At 33.3% G+C, this 16,303-nt stretch overlaps 3 protein-coding genes across 6 annotated transcripts; 2 read left to right on the top strand and 1 right to left on the bottom strand.

Moving 5' to 3' along the window:
- Positions 1-146: 146 nt before the first annotated feature.
- On the top strand, positions 147-7,640 carry LOC143341122 (protein dispatched). Of its 4 annotated transcripts, none has more exons than XM_076763752.1 (11): positions 147-868; positions 951-1,088; positions 1,177-1,866; positions 3,772-4,159; positions 4,248-4,449; positions 4,530-4,917; positions 5,005-5,583; positions 5,710-6,010; positions 6,187-6,372; positions 6,442-6,487; positions 6,580-7,640. In XM_076763752.1, the coding sequence occupies exons 1-11, from the start codon at positions 731-733 to the stop codon at positions 6,812-6,814; spliced, it is 3,291 nt and encodes a 1,096-aa protein (XP_076619867.1). In that variant the 5' UTR covers positions 147-730; the 3' UTR covers positions 6,815-7,640. The 4 variants fall into 4 exon arrangements, with proteins under 4 accessions (XP_076619867.1, XP_076619866.1, XP_076619868.1 ...); XM_076763753.1 differs by having other exon boundaries at positions 149-787; positions 831-868; positions 6,187-6,487; XM_076763751.1 differs by having other exon boundaries at positions 148-868; positions 1,186-1,866; positions 6,187-6,487.
- On the bottom strand, positions 7,515-9,221 carry LOC143341349 (uncharacterized). Its single transcript, XM_076764235.1, has 5 exons — positions 8,820-9,221; positions 8,665-8,752; positions 8,389-8,566; positions 7,873-8,028; positions 7,515-7,703 (listed from the first exon to the last, which is right to left on the bottom strand). The coding sequence occupies exons 1-5, from the start codon at positions 9,049-9,051 to the stop codon at positions 7,515-7,517; spliced, it is 843 nt and encodes a 280-aa protein (XP_076620350.1). The 5' UTR covers positions 9,052-9,221.
- A 918-nt stretch (positions 9,222-10,139) lies between these two features.
- On the top strand, positions 10,140-15,102 carry LOC143341172 (BBSome complex member BBS1-like). Its single transcript, XM_076763893.1, has 7 exons — positions 10,140-10,536; positions 11,031-11,205; positions 11,579-11,788; positions 12,264-12,559; positions 13,043-13,292; positions 13,684-13,863; positions 14,476-15,102. The coding sequence occupies exons 1-7, from the start codon at positions 10,523-10,525 to the stop codon at positions 15,100-15,102; spliced, it is 1,752 nt and encodes a 583-aa protein (XP_076620008.1). The 5' UTR covers positions 10,140-10,522.
- The last annotated feature ends 1,201 nt before the right edge of the window (positions 15,103-16,303 follow it).

The raw sequence follows: 16,303 nt of genomic DNA, 5'->3' as shown, positions 1-16,303 counted from the left end.
TGTGTTTTAATTGTACACCTGTCTGTCCTTTCCATTATATTTTAATATCATACTATTTCATATTTGTCATATCTATCACTTCGAAAGAAAATTAAAAATATAATTTGCCGAAAATTTTGTTTACATTACTATAAGTACAATATGCATCTGTACTTCATTATATATTCTTAGGTCCGTGGATTGTCCCATTTGTTACTGCCGATGTAAACACGTGTATACCACCCCTTTAAATGGGAAGTCCATGTTGCTTTTTAAATTAAGGAATTGTGTAGGGGCGTTTAGCGTAAAAAATAATATTCATTTATAAGACATTAAGTGAAGAATTTTGTTCAAGCAGGGACGATAAATTTGATTTTTGTTGCATTTATATTTTATACAAATTTAAAACTAAGATACGGAAATAATAATTTGATGGAGGCTAGTGTAAGAAAAGGAAAAAATGGTACGAAACATTAGACGAAAAATGTTTGCGTTATATCCTTTACTGGGTGATTTTTATTCAAATCATACGCACGAAAAGTTTCTCCTCGATAATATTCTATGCTGCAGCATTTTATCCTTAATGTAAGCCTGCCAAGTTTGACAACAGTTTAATACACAATGCTATGATAACTTGTGAGTTGGACCACAATTACGACGATATTGCTTCTGTATTATTTATTTTATATTACTATAATTTACAAGAGAGTATTACTTGAGTTTTAAAAAAGAGTAGATTGTAATTATCAAAATGGAAGTGTGGTGGTTTTCTCGTGTAATAGCTCATCATCCTTATACTGTTGTAATGGTAATACTCATATTCTCTTCAACATGCTTGATTGTTCCTTTAGCTGTCAAAACATTCCCAGATTTCTCTGATCCTCAATTAGTGAGTATACATGAATTAGTAATATTTAATGTATTTGTATATACATTTCTTATTTATTTCATATTTTATTTAACTTGTTAAGGGCTTTCAAGCAAGAGGCACAATGTTAGCACAACGACTTATTGCTTGGAAAAATTTGATGGAAACAAATAAGCCAAGAGGACAGCTCACTGACAATCCTTTAGAATATTATAATTATTTGCGCCAATCAAATCAACAGGTAATTCTTTCCAGAACCATAATATGTAGTATCAAATATTTAGATAAATAATAAATCAATAACAAACTAATATTGCAATGTGTTTTAGAATTTACAGAATTCTGTTAATACACAAAATCATAGCTGGATCAATCAAGGTATTGTCAGAAAAAAACCTAAAAATAAAAAGAAAGTTGGAAAGAAATATCAAAAACAAATAACTAATAAAACATCAGAAATAGATCAAATTGATGGTAAAGATAAATGGAAAAAATTAATACAGTTAACGAACAAAAATGAATTAAATATAGTAGAGGATTATAAGAACGAAGATCACATTGAGAGCGAAAGTTTCTTTTGTAATTTACCATCTTCGGCTTATGCACGTGTAGTTATAGGTAGAAACTCTGAAAATACAAACTTATGGTCAATGGAGGGTGTGTTAGCACAATGTCATATTGATGCAGAGCTTCGATCGAATCCTCACTTTCCTTCTTTATGTCAGATGCAAATGGAACATAATAGTGGAAGACAAAAATGTTGCAGAAGTTGGTCACCAGCAAATTACGTTGCACTTTTATCTAATCGAAGTTCTTGTTTGGGTGTGACAGAAAACGACCTCAGTCGAGTAGAAACCCTCTTACAAAGATGTGTTTATTTTTATCGAAATCTTCGCTTAACATCAAATTGCGCAGAGGATTTAAATTGTCAAAGACACGTTCCAAGTGAATGTTATACGCATAATGCGGCTTATCATTTGCTGCATTATTTATTAGATACAGATTTTATATTGGATCATGTAAGAAACTTAGTTGTTACATGAGGGTCTTAGTGGTGTAAGTCAAAACAAATAAAAAGAAAAACTTTACCCTAATTTTACAATCGGATAAAAAAATTAAAACAATTAAATCAAAACATACAGGGTGTTCGGCCATCCTTGGGAAAAATTTTAATGGGGGATTCTAGAGGCCAAAATAAGACGAAAATCAAGAATACCAATTTGTTGATGGAGACTTCGTTAAAAAGTTATTAACAATTAAATTCAAAAATTTCAAATCATACTAAAAAAATTATGTTTAATTACAGTGGGTAATTACAAGCATTTTTAGTCATTATACATACCCACGAAATCCTACGCATTTTCGAGAAAAAAATTCCTTATCGAAAATATAATTTCTGGCTAGAAATGTCTGCCCGAATTTTCATGCGAATCTTTAAAATGTCATAACTTCTGAACGGATTGGACGATTTTAATGTTTAAAAAAGCAAACTACGCGTATTTTAGTGTAGAATATCTAGAAATTCCAAGAATATTCGAAAAGCTATTCCTTAACCCTCTAAAATGAAAAAAACCCCATAAAAATGGTCCACTTTTCAAACGGCCATAACTCCTACAATAGTGAATATATTTCAATGAAACTTTTTTCTGAAGTAGAGCTCATGGGTACCTACAAAAAAGTATTAGACAACTTTTCTGTAGGGCGTCAAACAAAATTACTGAAAATGAAAAAGGAATTTTTAAGAAAAATCGACAGGGGGTAGGTAGGTGCTTAAATGTTTCGACGAAAAAAAAAATTTATAATTAATTCTAAAAAAATTATTTTCGGTTGCGGGGGTCAATTGCAATCATTTTTGGTGAATAGATATACCCCCGAAATCCTGCCGATTTAAAAAAAAAAAAGTCGAGAAGGTGTGTAATTTTTCGACAAAATTAAAAAATTTCAAATCGTTCTGGAAAAATTATTTTCGGTTGCGGGGGTCGACTACAATCATTTTTGGTTAATAGATATACCCTCGAAATCCTAACCATTTTCGAGAAAAAAATTCTTTACCGAAAACCTAATGTGAGGCCAGACATGCTTCCTTGAAATTTCATGCGAATTTTTAAAATGTCATAACTCCTGAACGGATTGAACGATTTTAATGTTTCAAAAAGCAATCAACGCGTATTTTAGTGAAGAATAGGTAGAAATTCTAAAAATATTGGAAAAGTTGTTCCTTGTCCCTGTAAAATGCGAAAAACCCCATAAAAATGGTCCAATTTTCAAACAGCCATAACTCCTACAATTGTGAATATATTTCAATGAAACTTTTTTCTGAAGTAGAGCTCATGGGTGCCTACAAAAAAGTATTAGACAACTTTTCTGTAGGGCATAAAATAAAATTATCAAAAATGAAAAACTAATTTTTATGAAAAATCGACAGGGGGTAGCTGTTGAAATTTTTCGCCGAAAAAATTTTTTTTCAAATCGTTTTGAAAAAATTATTTTTGGTTGCGGGGGTCAATTACAATAATTTTTGGTGAATAGACCTACCCCCGAAATCCTACCCACTTTCTAGAAAAAAATTCAATATGAGCGAAACTTTAAACGTTAATAACTTTTTAGCAAAGCCTCCATCAACAAATTAGTATTCTTAATTTTCGTCTTATTTTGATCTCTTGAATCTTCCATTAAAATTTTTCCCAGGGGTAGCCGAACACCCTGTATATTAGATACAATTTAAAATCAATATAACATCGAAACAGAACAAAATACAAAAATGTAAGAAAGCTGCGTTTTTTCTGAACACTAACCAGAAGGACAGTTTTTTCAAAATATATTTTGCCTGACATACACCACTGATTTTTGGCCTTTCATAGGATAGAAATCTGCGATTCACACTGAAAAATTTCTTAATATAATTTTTAATGTTTTTCTTATAGAAACAGCATTCTCAAATCAAACTTAATTCAACACTGAAATATGTTATGATATTTTTACCAATTGCTGTAAGCTCTGCTACTTTGGATTTTTATAAAGAGTTAAATAATGATGGTTTATATTATGGAAAATTCTGTATAAAAGGGATGCAATTAGGGTTAAAAAGTACATTATTTGACCGATTGTTAGTATCAGATTCTATTCTGTTGGTCATTGGTTTTGTCTTTGTAACAGTTTGTATATGGGCATATACCGGCTCTCTGTTACTAACTGTGACAACGATTATTGCAGTAATTTTTAGTCTTGGCATTTCATATGCATTGTACACTTTAGTTTTGCATATTAAATTCTTTCCATTCATAAATGTGTTGGCAATTGTCGTTGCTGTAGGTGAGCATCTTTAGAATATATATGAGTAAAATATAAAATATCGTATTCAATAACAGAATATATAAAAATAATATTATTCATTTTTAAGGAATAGGGGCAGACGACGCATTTATATATTGTAAAATTTGGGAAAAAGGAAAAGAACAAAAAACATCAAATGATGGATTAGTTAGATTAGTGCAAGAGACAATGAAACATGCTGTTCCATCTATGTTTGTAACATCTTTAACCACTGCAGTTGCTTTTTTTGCATCAGTTGTTAGTAATGTTACTGCTATCAATTGTTTCAGGTATACACTTATTTATATAACTGTTTCATAAAAATTACAGTAATAAAAATCGTTATTTTACTAATAACACAAACCTTTAGCTTATTTTCAGGAATGACTGTTATTGCAAATTTCTTTCTGATGGTTACTTGGTTACCAGCATGTGTAGTGTTGTCAGAACAATTTAATCTGAACGTTTTACCACCTGCAAATTATATAGTGCGAAAAATTATTCGACCTTTACGACTATTTGAACATAAATTGTCGTTAGGTTTTAATACCTTTTTAACAAAGATAGTAATTAATTTCCGGTGGTGTTGGTTATTCAGTTTGGGTTCCATGGCAGCAATATGTTGTATCATTGTTTTCCAATACCCAGGTTTACAATTACCAGACACCGCTGATTTTCAATTATTTGATAGTTCTCATACATTTGAACGATATGATTTGATATATTCCCGCAAATTCTGGTTTGAAAAACATGAAACAGTATGTAGAAATAATTATAAAAATCATCTTAGTGCAACGATTTTATTAAATTTTCCAAACAAATAATCAAGTATTTTATAATTTTAGATTGATAATGGAGATCTATTACCGTTGAGATTTGTATGGGGCATAAAACCAATCGATAATGGTAATTATCTGGATCCTGATTTAAAGGGTACGCCAGAATGGGATGAATCTTTTGACGTATCGCATCCAGAATCGCAATTATGGCTGGAACGATTTTGCCAGGACTTACGAACTCAACCTTTCTATCATGGTACTTTAGGACCTTTACTAACTAATTGTTTCATCGAATCATTACATAATTGGATGAAAAGGCGTTGCGAAGATCCGGTCGATTCGAATATCAACTATATGCCATGTTGTGAAAAAAGTACATTTCCATATAATTCCACTGTGTTGCAACAATGTGCAGCTGAAGCTAACGTAGAATTATATCGTACACCCTCGTACTTGTGGGCTCGTAATGGTGTTTCCGCTGGTCTAAAATTTTTAAACGAAGTAAATCTCACCCAAGTACAAGTGTCAAATGAAACTAATTCAATAATGGTGCCAATACCTAAAATTAAAGTTTTAATTGTTGAATATGATAGTATATATAACTATAGTCTTTCCTTCTCAAGTATGAATCAATTCTTTCATCAGGTACGTATTAAAAAAAAAAATGAAAGTATTTCATTGCATAATCGTCTATAATAATGAAAATATTTATGTCAATTATGCAATGATACATGAGTTTTAAAAATAAAAAGTTGAACTATATATTTATAGGTGGAAACTTGGATGCAGGATCAATTGAAGAATGCACCATTGGGTATGCAAGGTGGTTGGTTTGTTAGTAGATTAGAATTTTATGAATTACAGCGAACGTTATATGAAGGTACTCTTTGGGCAATGGGACTTTCATTGATCTTAGCGCTTACAGTATTGGCTTTTGCGACGCTTAATCCTATTATCAGTCTATATGCAATTATAACAATTGCTGCAGCAATTATAGTAACAGTTGCTGGTCTGATACTTTTTGGTTGGAAGCTGGATGTTTTAGAAAATGTTGCTGTGTCAACAGCAATAGGTATTCACCACCATATTAACTTTATTCTTTATATATATATAAAAAAAAAAACATTTTTTTTTTCATTGCATAATCGATTATAAAAATGAAAATATTTATAGTCGATTATGCAATGATACATGAGTTTTAAAAATAAAAAGTTGAACTATATATTTATAGGTATATATTATTTTTAGGTTTAACTATAGATTTCAGTTTACATTATGTAGTAAGTTATAAAGCATGCACTTCGAAAGAAAGAAAGGAGAGAGTGAAAACGGCGCTTACCCAAATGGGGGGACCAACTTTAATGGCCTCCCTTACAAGTGGAGCCGCTGGAGCTTTTATGTTACCGTCTTGTGTAATGGCATATATTCAAATTGGTACATTTTTATTGCTCGTAATGGGTATAAGCTGGATATACGCTACATTCTTTTTGTGTCCGGTGCTAGCAATTATTGGACCATCGTCACACTTTGCCCAATTTCAATATCCAAAGTAAGTATCTTAATAATTTTTAGGGGTGCGCGGATAGTTCGAAATTTGAGTTTTGGTCAAATGCAATTAATGTGGTTTTGAAATGATTGTAGATTAAATGTATTATGGAAATACCTTCGTAAAAACAAGCCTAGAAATGTGCCTGAAACAACTACAGATAATAGTAGAATTAGAAGAAAAGCTAAAGGACGAGGAATGTGGTCAGAATCTACTTTAAGTACATCTAGTACAGTATGTCAATTTCATTGTAACGAAATAGAAATTTTTACGAGGCCACCACCATCCCCATCCCTACCTCCATCTCCATCATCAGCATTACTTCATTGAGATACGTGGTAGTGATATTTTTGTTGTATTAAACGGTAAAAAATAATTATGATATAACATGTGCTCTTCTAGATTTTTAATCAACGAAGTTACTTATTTGTGTGTAACTTACGTCCTACATAGAGCTATGATTGTGTGTAACTGATGTGTCATTGGCTGTGTTTAAAATAGTCTTAAGACAGTTATTTGTACATCTGTGTATTGTTAACATTCATTGGGCTTCCTATATCAGTTACGCATATACGTATACACTGTGTCTATGTGATACGAGTAAGTCTTCATATGCCTAGTTTTTTTATGTTTTGTAATATGTTTTAATTGTCAAGTTTTAGAAAAGGTTATAAGCAATTCTCTACGTTTATAAACATAACTTTATTGTGGTAACTAAACTGGCAGAGTATTACATTGTTAGACTTGCACTCACATATCTATGAATGCATTTATTCATATTTTTAGTATACAAATCGATTTCGTAAAATCGTTTGTGTTATTATATATGCTTAGGTTTATTTTCACGTAAAAGAAGAAAATTGATTACTTATTATTTATTAATGTCATTAATTTTTGTATTTTTGTATTTTCATAATGTTCATTTTTATAAAAGAGTTAACGAATGTATTAGTTTTGTAATAAATAGTAAATGTATTTTAAATTTAATGAATACGTACGATTCGAATCGTAATGTGTCAACATGATATTTTTAAATTGTATTTTGAGTATCTATACGACGCCGTTTCAACATTTTTGGGCTTATAGGTTCAGTCAATGGACGTTTTTGAATTTGTGGTAAACCCAATTTGTACTTGCGTATCGGTTGGGCTTTGTGGGTCATTTGTTTCCTCAATTGCGCAATTTCTTCCTTTTCTCGCTTTTCTTTGGCGATGGATTCCTGTTTTTTTTTTTTTTTTTTAATATTATTGTCTATAATATATTTTTATTATATGGTATAATAAAGACATTATTATTATTATTATTACTATTGTTTGATATTATAAACGAAATCCTATAAAATTCAAAGTGTAATGTTTGTAAATTACAATTCATCTATTGTAAGTTACCATTTGCACCATTTGTTCCCTCTCTTTTCTCTTCGCTTTTAATCTATCATCATAACGTTTTCTTTGTAAGGATCGTATTGCTGTCTGAAGGGGTGGTGCTTTTGGCACTAAACTCTTTCTTAATGGACCAGGTTTAGTTATAGTTTTCCTCCGGGTCTAAATTGTTTCATGTACAAAGAAAAAATAATTACTTTTACCAATATAACGTGCGCTTTAATTAATAAAAGTGTGTAGCAAAACGAATTGATTTATTTGACGAAAAAACACAAATTTATGAGTACATCACTTTGTTTTACTTTAAAAGTTTTTCGATTAATTGGTATACTAGAAATTTTATTCCATATCATTTTGCATAATTCGTGTTCAAGATCTTAAAACTAGGACCCGTGGTTTTGTAACCACGAACTATAATAGTTAAACGAACGTTATTTGATCAAGTTTGGACACTACTTGCAATACGTTTTAATATTCGATTAACATCATTAAACAATAAACAAATTTTGTTGATTTAATTACCTCGGTTTTCTTAATTTTTTTTTTAGGACTGTTTTGTTTTCGAAATTTTTTTTCGTTTTCTTGTGAATTGTGGTTACATACTCTATCGTGGTTGGTATAGTGGACTATGAATTCTTCTTTATTCATTTCATTTTTGTTGTCGCTGTTTATGGCGGATAAACGGATGTTATTAAAAGACCTGAAATAAAATAAAAAGAAACTTTAGACGATCAGGCAGGATATCGCCCATTATAAAGATAATTCCTCTTCGAATAAATTCGCAATAACGATTCTTACGCGATCATATCGTCTTCTTTGGATGAGCTCGGGAAGTTTATATTTGTGGAATTTGGGAGCGGCGTGCTTACGATCACGGTGGTGTTAGCTGAAAAAGTAATCTTTAGATTAATTAGAGTAATTCTTTATGTTCTGAACTACCAATGTTCGCTTACCGAAGAAAGAGTCTCCCATGAGAGGCACATTGGCAAAATCTATAAATTGCGGGGCGTCGATCACGTCCCATTTATCTTCTTTCGAATTTCTATACTTTTTCCATTTATTATCACTGGAATTCGACTTCATAATTTTTTCCAGCAATAATTTCCGCGACATTGGTTTCAAATTATTCGCGGATGCTAACGGTGTTGTCGAATGTTCATTCAACGTCGACAATTTAGACGACATTGTTTGTTATGTTATTACCTATGTTAAACGATTACATAAATACTAAAAAAGACGCGATCGTTCTTTTCAATATCAAAATCCACTGATTTACGAAATTGTAACTGAAATCAACTGTTACGGGCGTCGTTTGACTTCAGACTGTTTCGAATATTTGGTAACGGTAGCTGGTGTGTTTACAGGTAACAGGTCAAACTCTTGACATTTCGGGTAAACGAGATACGTGATAACAATGACTCGAGTAATAACGCTGATTAACAAATTGTAAACGATAATTTGTATTTTTTATAATTAAACTATTTTCCTGTTTATTAATGTATATTGATACAGAAAATAACAGATAAAAGAATTATTTGGCTCCGGTTTAAAAATTATAAGCCATGATTTATTTAATCCAAGCGCAATAGATTGAAGTACGTTAAAATAAAATACATGTTTTAGCTTTGGAAAATGCGGAATGGAAAATATTATTATCTCCTTTTGTTATACATATTTAATCATTTCAAGTCACTATTTTTCTGTACATATTATAACGCTTGTATAAAATCAAAATAAATATGTAATAAGTAAAATTGCACGAGGAAGCAAATTTTGAAGGCAAACGCGCTTAAAATCAAACGAGGATTCATGGAAAATAGTACAGAAATGTTGGAATGATATTAATGAAAAAATTCTGACAAACAATAGTCGACGGAATTCCATCGGTAATTTGGATGTTCGTTTTTAAAGGAGACTGATACAGTTATAAAACAAGTATTTTAAATTGTTCGTTAACATTTTAAATAAGTTTATTAATTTATTATAGTTACGGAGAGTCTATCATCACAATAAATTTCGTCTACGAATGTGTTCAAAGTCTATTAATTGTATTAAATTGTACTCTATTTGATTTAATTGAAGGTGAGTCCGAATTAGTTTCAGGATTTAATACAGAATATTTTAAAAGTAAAGATCTATTTTAATTTTTATAGCCGAATATTTGTGAATTATATTTATAATAAGGTTAATTTCAAGTTCATTATTTTTTGGATTTAATATGCATGCAAGATAGAATTTGTCAGTTCGACATATATTCGACGTTCAACAGCCTAATCCTTTTTCGTTGGCGCGTAAACTGCTGCGCGCGATCATTGGCATTGACACACAAACATTTCTATGGATACAAATGTCCACAACAAAAGCGCGGAGTGCTGATACTATTGCATCGTTCGACAAATTTTCCAAATAGATCTTCCGATATGATCGACGTCCATCGCGTCGGGAAATTGCAATTCGTTCAGTGTCTCACCGATCATATTCGGAAAAGGAATCCTTTTAAAAGGCTTGCCGTGTTGGTAACGATATGACGATCCGTCGCGCTGTATTACAGCACAGTCTACTTGACGTATACGAGGAGCCTTCGAACGAGGGAGACGATTATGCGTTACGAGTGAATGTAATATTCACGTTCGATTACTAAAAAGAAACTTCAAACATGCACGGACTACGGTAAGAAACGATAGAATTGCTGTTCATTTTTCGAATCAATTCTACGTGTGCCTACGATTACTTGAACTCGTATTTGTTTCTGTCAAGAATTAATATGGCGTTCGATGAATTTATTTTGCAAAGTTGAGTGTTTAAGAAAGTACACGTGCAACAAGACGTTTCAACGGACGAAAAAAGAAATTCTTAAATAGTTTCAAAAATACGAGGACTATACAGGGGAAAATTTTAATGGGAGATTCTAGAGACCGAAATAAGACGAAAATCAAGAATGTCAATTTGTTGATCGAGGCTTCGTTAAAAAGTTATTAACGTTTAAAGTTCAACCTACAAATAGGCAACCTGCATACAGCTGCGTGCATGGGATAGTGGTTCTCACTCAGTATGAGGAACTCTACTTACCGACGTATCGATAGCCTTACCGTTTTCTGATTAAGAACCACTAGCAGTTGTTCACAGATTGTCGTTCTACAATTGGAACTTTGTTGATGTTTTAGAGCCGAGCATAATATTGTCGGTCTCGGTACGAGCCGATGGTTGGAGGCGCTTTGGGAACCAGGAGCCCGATTGTACACCTTACCAAACAATCTCGATATGCTCGATGTGACTGGCGATGGAGATGCCAGGCTCATCTGTGCCGATTTGGGAGCACTCGGTGCCAATACGACGAAGGTAACAAAGTCAAGAATATCAATTTGTTGATCGAGGCTTCGTTAAAAAGTTATTAACGTTTAAAGTTCCACCTGTAGATAGGTAACCTGCATACAGCTGCGTGCAGGTGATAGTGGTTCTCACTCAGCATGAGAAACTCTACTTACCGACGTATCGACAGTCATACAGTTTTGTGAGTGAGAACCACTAGCAATTGTTCGCAGATTGCTGTTCTACAGGTGGAACTTTAAACGTTAATAACTTTTTAACGAAGCCTCAATCAACAAATTGCTATTCTTGACTTTCGTCTTATTTTGGAATTAATGAATAGTTTTGGATGTAGTCTATTTATTGTAGTCACCTTTATTTTTTCTCGTTGTATTCTGATAAATAGATACGAGTCTATAAAGGAGGGGACCAAATAACGGAGCACAATATGGTGGATCTACCCTGCGGATTGGTTGGCTTTTACACGGAAAATGGAGAACCCCGGTCGTCTGTGTTAGCTGTGGGTGCCGGTTCGAGCGTCTACATCTTCAAAAATATGAGACCCTACTTTAAATATTGCTTGCCAACGATCGACGTGCATCCGAAAGAGCGAGAGGTACCAAAGATACCTATCATTCGAACCCTTATGTTAGCAATCGGGTACCCGGGCCCCACGCAACTGGAAAACATTATATCGATTACAGATACAAACATGTCATAAGACAATTAAACGCCATCGAATGATGGACAAACTGAATATAATTTTATTCATTTGTAGGCATTGATTCATATAGAACTCTATAATTTTGATTGCATTGTTCGATACAGTTTTTTAAATTTCCAAAACAGTATTAAGGTACTTATACCTTAAAGTTAACCCTTTGACTACGATCGATTTTGCCGCGAGCATAAGTCGCGTGCGGAAAACTTTTTTTACACGATCAAGAGTGATAAAATTTAATTCAGTACAAATGGTCTAAAAATTACACTTACAGACAAAGTTGCAATTTTATTTATCATTTTATGTATCAAAGAGTTATCGTTTATATTAATTATTAGTAGTGAATTATAATATGAAACGATTCTCGTAGATCTGGCACAAAGCCAGTCTGGAGGAAGAGTTAAACGTGCTCACGTTAGCCGACGAACTAGAACTGCTATTGAAAGAGCTTGGAGCGGGATTTATCTCGCCGCGTACGTTAAAATTCCTTTCTATGGATCCGAATCTGAGATCCAGCTTCGCAGAACAATACAAAACGGTTCCGCTTGTTAGGAGCAACGCTTTATCCGCGATTTCTGTCATACGGAGAGACTCGTGGACCGATCCAGCCAGTGGTTGTTTGGTGCTTGGCACAGAATTTGGAGAAATTCTCATTCTAGATCCTCGGTAACTCCTTCATTTAACACTGATATCATAATAATAATAACAAGTCTTTATTCCTACGAGCAAATGCAAATTAACCCTCTGTTGTATCAAACTTATTTTACTTTTCAAATAATGAAATTATTTTTTCGTTATTTATACGTTCATGAATCGATTAATACTCATTCTAAATAAGTGGCTAAATCTGTAAGGTTATTAGATATCCCCATATGAAAATATTGTGCGCTTATAAAATTTCCAAACAGAAAATAGAAATTGTTTTCATTGAGTTTCTGATCAGACAGATTATGCAGTTAACATTAACATTTTTTTAATCGTGTTTAGTGTTTAGTTTGTATGCTATTATATCGAACCTTGACATTACAGAACTCCTCATTTTTTATTTCGAGATTTTAACAAAATTTCGACTACCAATAGCTGAAAACCACCCTAATCGATCTTTCACTAGCATAAATTACATTTTGTTTCTCACGGTACCCGACACAGGACATTTACTGTTATGGACAAACACTTGCTAGAATGGCCGCCGGTCGCATTCGCCTGTATTGGTTTATGGACCGGGGATGGCAGAATATTAATCATTGGCAGAGACGGCAGAATAGGAGCGATAAGAAGAGGCAGTCCTGTAAAACTTTGGGAAAAGTTACCGTCACCAGCAGTAGCCATTTCGGTTCTCAATAACGATGGCGTCGCGGTAACTATCATGGATGGCACTCTGATTGGCCTCTCCAGAAAGGTGCGCTCCTGAATGTTAATTTAGGGTTCGAGCAAATGCAAATATAGTCGAACCTCGATACTTGCACGCTTGCTTTGTTCGTTGCATCGAATAATCAAGTTAAAATGTTAGATTTATTTGTAAATTAGATGGCGGTTAACAAAATTTATTAATCTTAAAAAGACCAAGAAGGAGTGAGTTGTTGATTCCATCGCTCAGAAATTTTTAAAAATATGATATTTATTCCTTGTAAAATATTTTCAAAAAATTCTTCATGGTCGCCTATATAATGGGTTTTTCGATGAGAACGATAGAACTTTGAATTGAAAAAAATCGTAAACTACTTCAAGGTTGTACTATAGTTGCAAAGGATTGCAAACAATTTTAAAATAGTGAAATATTAATTATGCAGGGTGTCAAACTGTGGCACGTTCAGGTTCCGGGTGCAATTCTGGATTTAGCGAGTTTACCAGTGCCACAAATTGGTCTTTCGTTGCTCGCAGTGAGTACCGCTGGGCACGGTATTCGAGTGTACGATGGCAAACACCACGTGGATACGCTGAAGATTATGGAACCAGTCTCTGCGATGAAGGTAACTTATTTTATCAAACGTTATAAGTACTTATAATAAAACTTAAAATTTTAGTGTTGAAGGCTTATGCTTGGCGTATTGTTTAATGATCAGACATATACAATGATTTATACAGGATGTTCGACCATTTCGGGGAAATATTTGAAGGGGAGATTCTAGGGGCCAAAATAAGACGAAAATCAAGAATACCAATTTGTTGATTGAGGCTTCGTTAAAATGTTATTAACGTTTAAAATTCCACTCGTAGAACAGCAATCTGTGAATAGCTGCGTGCATGGGATTGTAGTTCTCACTCAGCATGAGAAACTCTACTTAGTGACATATCGACAGCTTTACAGTTTTCTTATTGAGAACCACTAGCAGCTGTTCACAGATTGCCGTTTTACAGGCGAAACTTCAAACGTTAATAACTTTTTAACGAAGCCTCAATCAACAAATTGGTATTCTTGATTTTCGTCTTATTTTGGCTTCTAGAATCTCCCATTAAAATTTTTCTCCGAGGTGGCCGAGCACCCTGTATAAAACTTGTAGTTATTTATGCTTCTTGCTTTAATTCCTTAGTATAGCATTAACGAGATACAGTTCTTCTTTTCATTAACTTTTTTGTCACAGTACGGCCGAATGGGCCAAGAAGAACGAACTATGGCGATGGTTACCGTCGGCGGCGGTCTCTGCGTGAAGATTTTGAAACGCACTGCCAATTTCAGTATTCACAACGCGTTGTCGTGCCCATCACCAAACGATGGCACCAAGTTTATGATACCGAAGAAAACTCGACTGTTCGTGGAGCAAACGATACGAGAGAGATCGGAGGCGAAGAAGATTCATAGTACATTTCAACAAGGTCTCCTTCGACTACGGTTGATGGTGGCCAAAAAGGCGGTGGAGTCTTTGAACGAGAGCCAGGATGCTGGACTTCATCCCATCACTTTGGAAGCCACCGTGTTAGGGCTAGGGCCGAATTATCAGATTCGCGTCTTATTGACGAACATATCGGACGAATTGTCCGACACGGGTTTTTACATCGTTTGCAGAAACGAGAACACGGATGTGAGACCACGCGTGATGGATGTGCCTCTATTGCCGAGCGGAATTCCCATTCCAATGGCGATGCACGCGACTCTGACGAGCAGAATATCGGGAAAAGTTCAGATTTTGCTATGCAAAAGATCGAGGACGAAACCGATTACCGTGACGACAGTAATTTTACCAGCTGCCGAGGAAGAAATCGAAGTTTAATTTTCTATCGCGCGGAAACGTACAGCGATTCGAATTATAGTAAAACGTCTTTTTTTTTTTGATAACACTGGTTAACGGTAAATATGTGTTCTTCGTCTAACAATAAGTAAACTTAAGCGTATATAAATGCAGTATTTTCAGCTCCGTTGTCTTAGTTTTATGATTTTATAATCTGTGGTGGATTAACAAAAATATAAAAATACACATAATTTTATTAATTTTAGTGTCATGGAAACTTCACGTAACAAATTAAAAAGAAGAAAATATATTTTATTTTAAATAGAGTAATTTTGAGAAATATACAGGGTAAGTCATCTAAAGTGTGACAAACTTCTTTCTTTAAGTTATTGCAGATAGAGACTTGTTTTTCAATTGGTATACGAGGGCTAATCGTTTCGGGCGCAAGAGACTCAAGGGTTGCGTCTCCAAGGGGTTAAAGGGGTTCTCTCGTAATTTTTAAATGATTATTAAAGAGAGATAATTTGAAAATTACAAATTTGGCATCATTTTAAAGTCAAATAATCCGTTTGTCATACGTTAGAAAATATTTTAACCCTCTATAAGTCCAAATTATGTTTGGCTTTTGAAAGCAATTATACGATATGACCGTTAGTAGACACTAAAAATGAGATATCGATTGAAAGATACATTTTAGTATACACAAATTTCCAACTGTTCCCGCCCTAGTGCAAGATGATGTAAAATAGTTGTATATTGATTGTTTATGTAAGTCACACTATTGCTGTAAAACCACAGTTGATACGTATTGGCAATAAAATTAAATCGAACTTTAGATATGTGGACAATGGACATGTGACTTTAGAGTTATGCTGAGTCACAGAGGGTTAAAGTTCAATCAGCGAGTGTTTCATACCACATAGCTGGTGATTGTTTAAGCCAACTAGTCGCCCGAGCTGAAGAAGCTCGAAGCTAGTTTATTGAATTGCGTGTTAAATTTGTATCTCGAGATACAAAAGAATCAAATAATTGTATTTGTTGCGATATTACTTACTTATTCTTTTTATCCAGTGTTTCCCAACACTGATATGCCGTGAAAAGAAATTATAATAAATTAATGAAAGAAACATTTTTCTGAAATAATTTATTTTGATCGTAAACTTTCGAAATACAAATTACTGTAGAATATCTTTATAATAGTAACATAATCTCCGCTATTTGAAAAAATGTATCGTATAAATGT

The sequence above is a fragment of the Colletes latitarsis genome, chromosome 4, assembly GCF_051014445.1.
Source record: "Colletes latitarsis isolate SP2378_abdomen chromosome 4, iyColLati1, whole genome shotgun sequence".
Taxonomy (NCBI): domain Eukaryota; kingdom Metazoa; phylum Arthropoda; class Insecta; order Hymenoptera; family Colletidae; genus Colletes; species Colletes latitarsis.
This window is presented reverse-complemented; position numbering and strand designations above follow the sequence as displayed.

Bases quoted from the DNA above. Each gene is read 5' to 3' on its own strand.
- LOC143341122 (XM_076763750.1), top strand. From the start codon at position 731: ATGGAAGTGTGGTGGTTTTCTCGTGTAATAGCTCATCATCCTTATACT. The intron at 4,450-4,529 runs GTATACACTTAT...ACAAACCTTTAG, and splicing joins ACTGCTATCAATTGTTTCAG to CTTATTTTCAGGAATGACTG. The intron at 4,918-5,004 runs GTATGTAGAAAT...TTATAATTTTAG, and splicing joins GGTTTGAAAAACATGAAACA to ATTGATAATGGAGATCTATT.
- LOC143341349 (XM_076764235.1), bottom strand. From the start codon at position 9,051: ATGTCGTCTAAATTGTCGACGTTGAATGAACATTCGACAACACCGTTA. The intron at 8,029-8,388 runs GTAATTAAATCA...GAAACAATTTAG, and splicing joins AAAAAATTAAGAAAACCGAG to ACCCGGAGGAAAACTATAAC. The intron at 7,704-7,872 runs GTAACTTACAAT...AAAAAAAAACAG, and splicing joins GGGAACAAATGGTGCAAATG to GAATCCATCGCCAAAGAAAA.
- LOC143341172 (XM_076763893.1), top strand. The intron at 11,789-12,263 runs GTACCAAAGATA...CGATTCTCGTAG, and splicing joins TGCATCCGAAAGAGCGAGAG to ATCTGGCACAAAGCCAGTCT. The intron at 13,864-14,475 runs GTAACTTATTTT...TTTTTGTCACAG, and splicing joins AACCAGTCTCTGCGATGAAG to TACGGCCGAATGGGCCAAGA.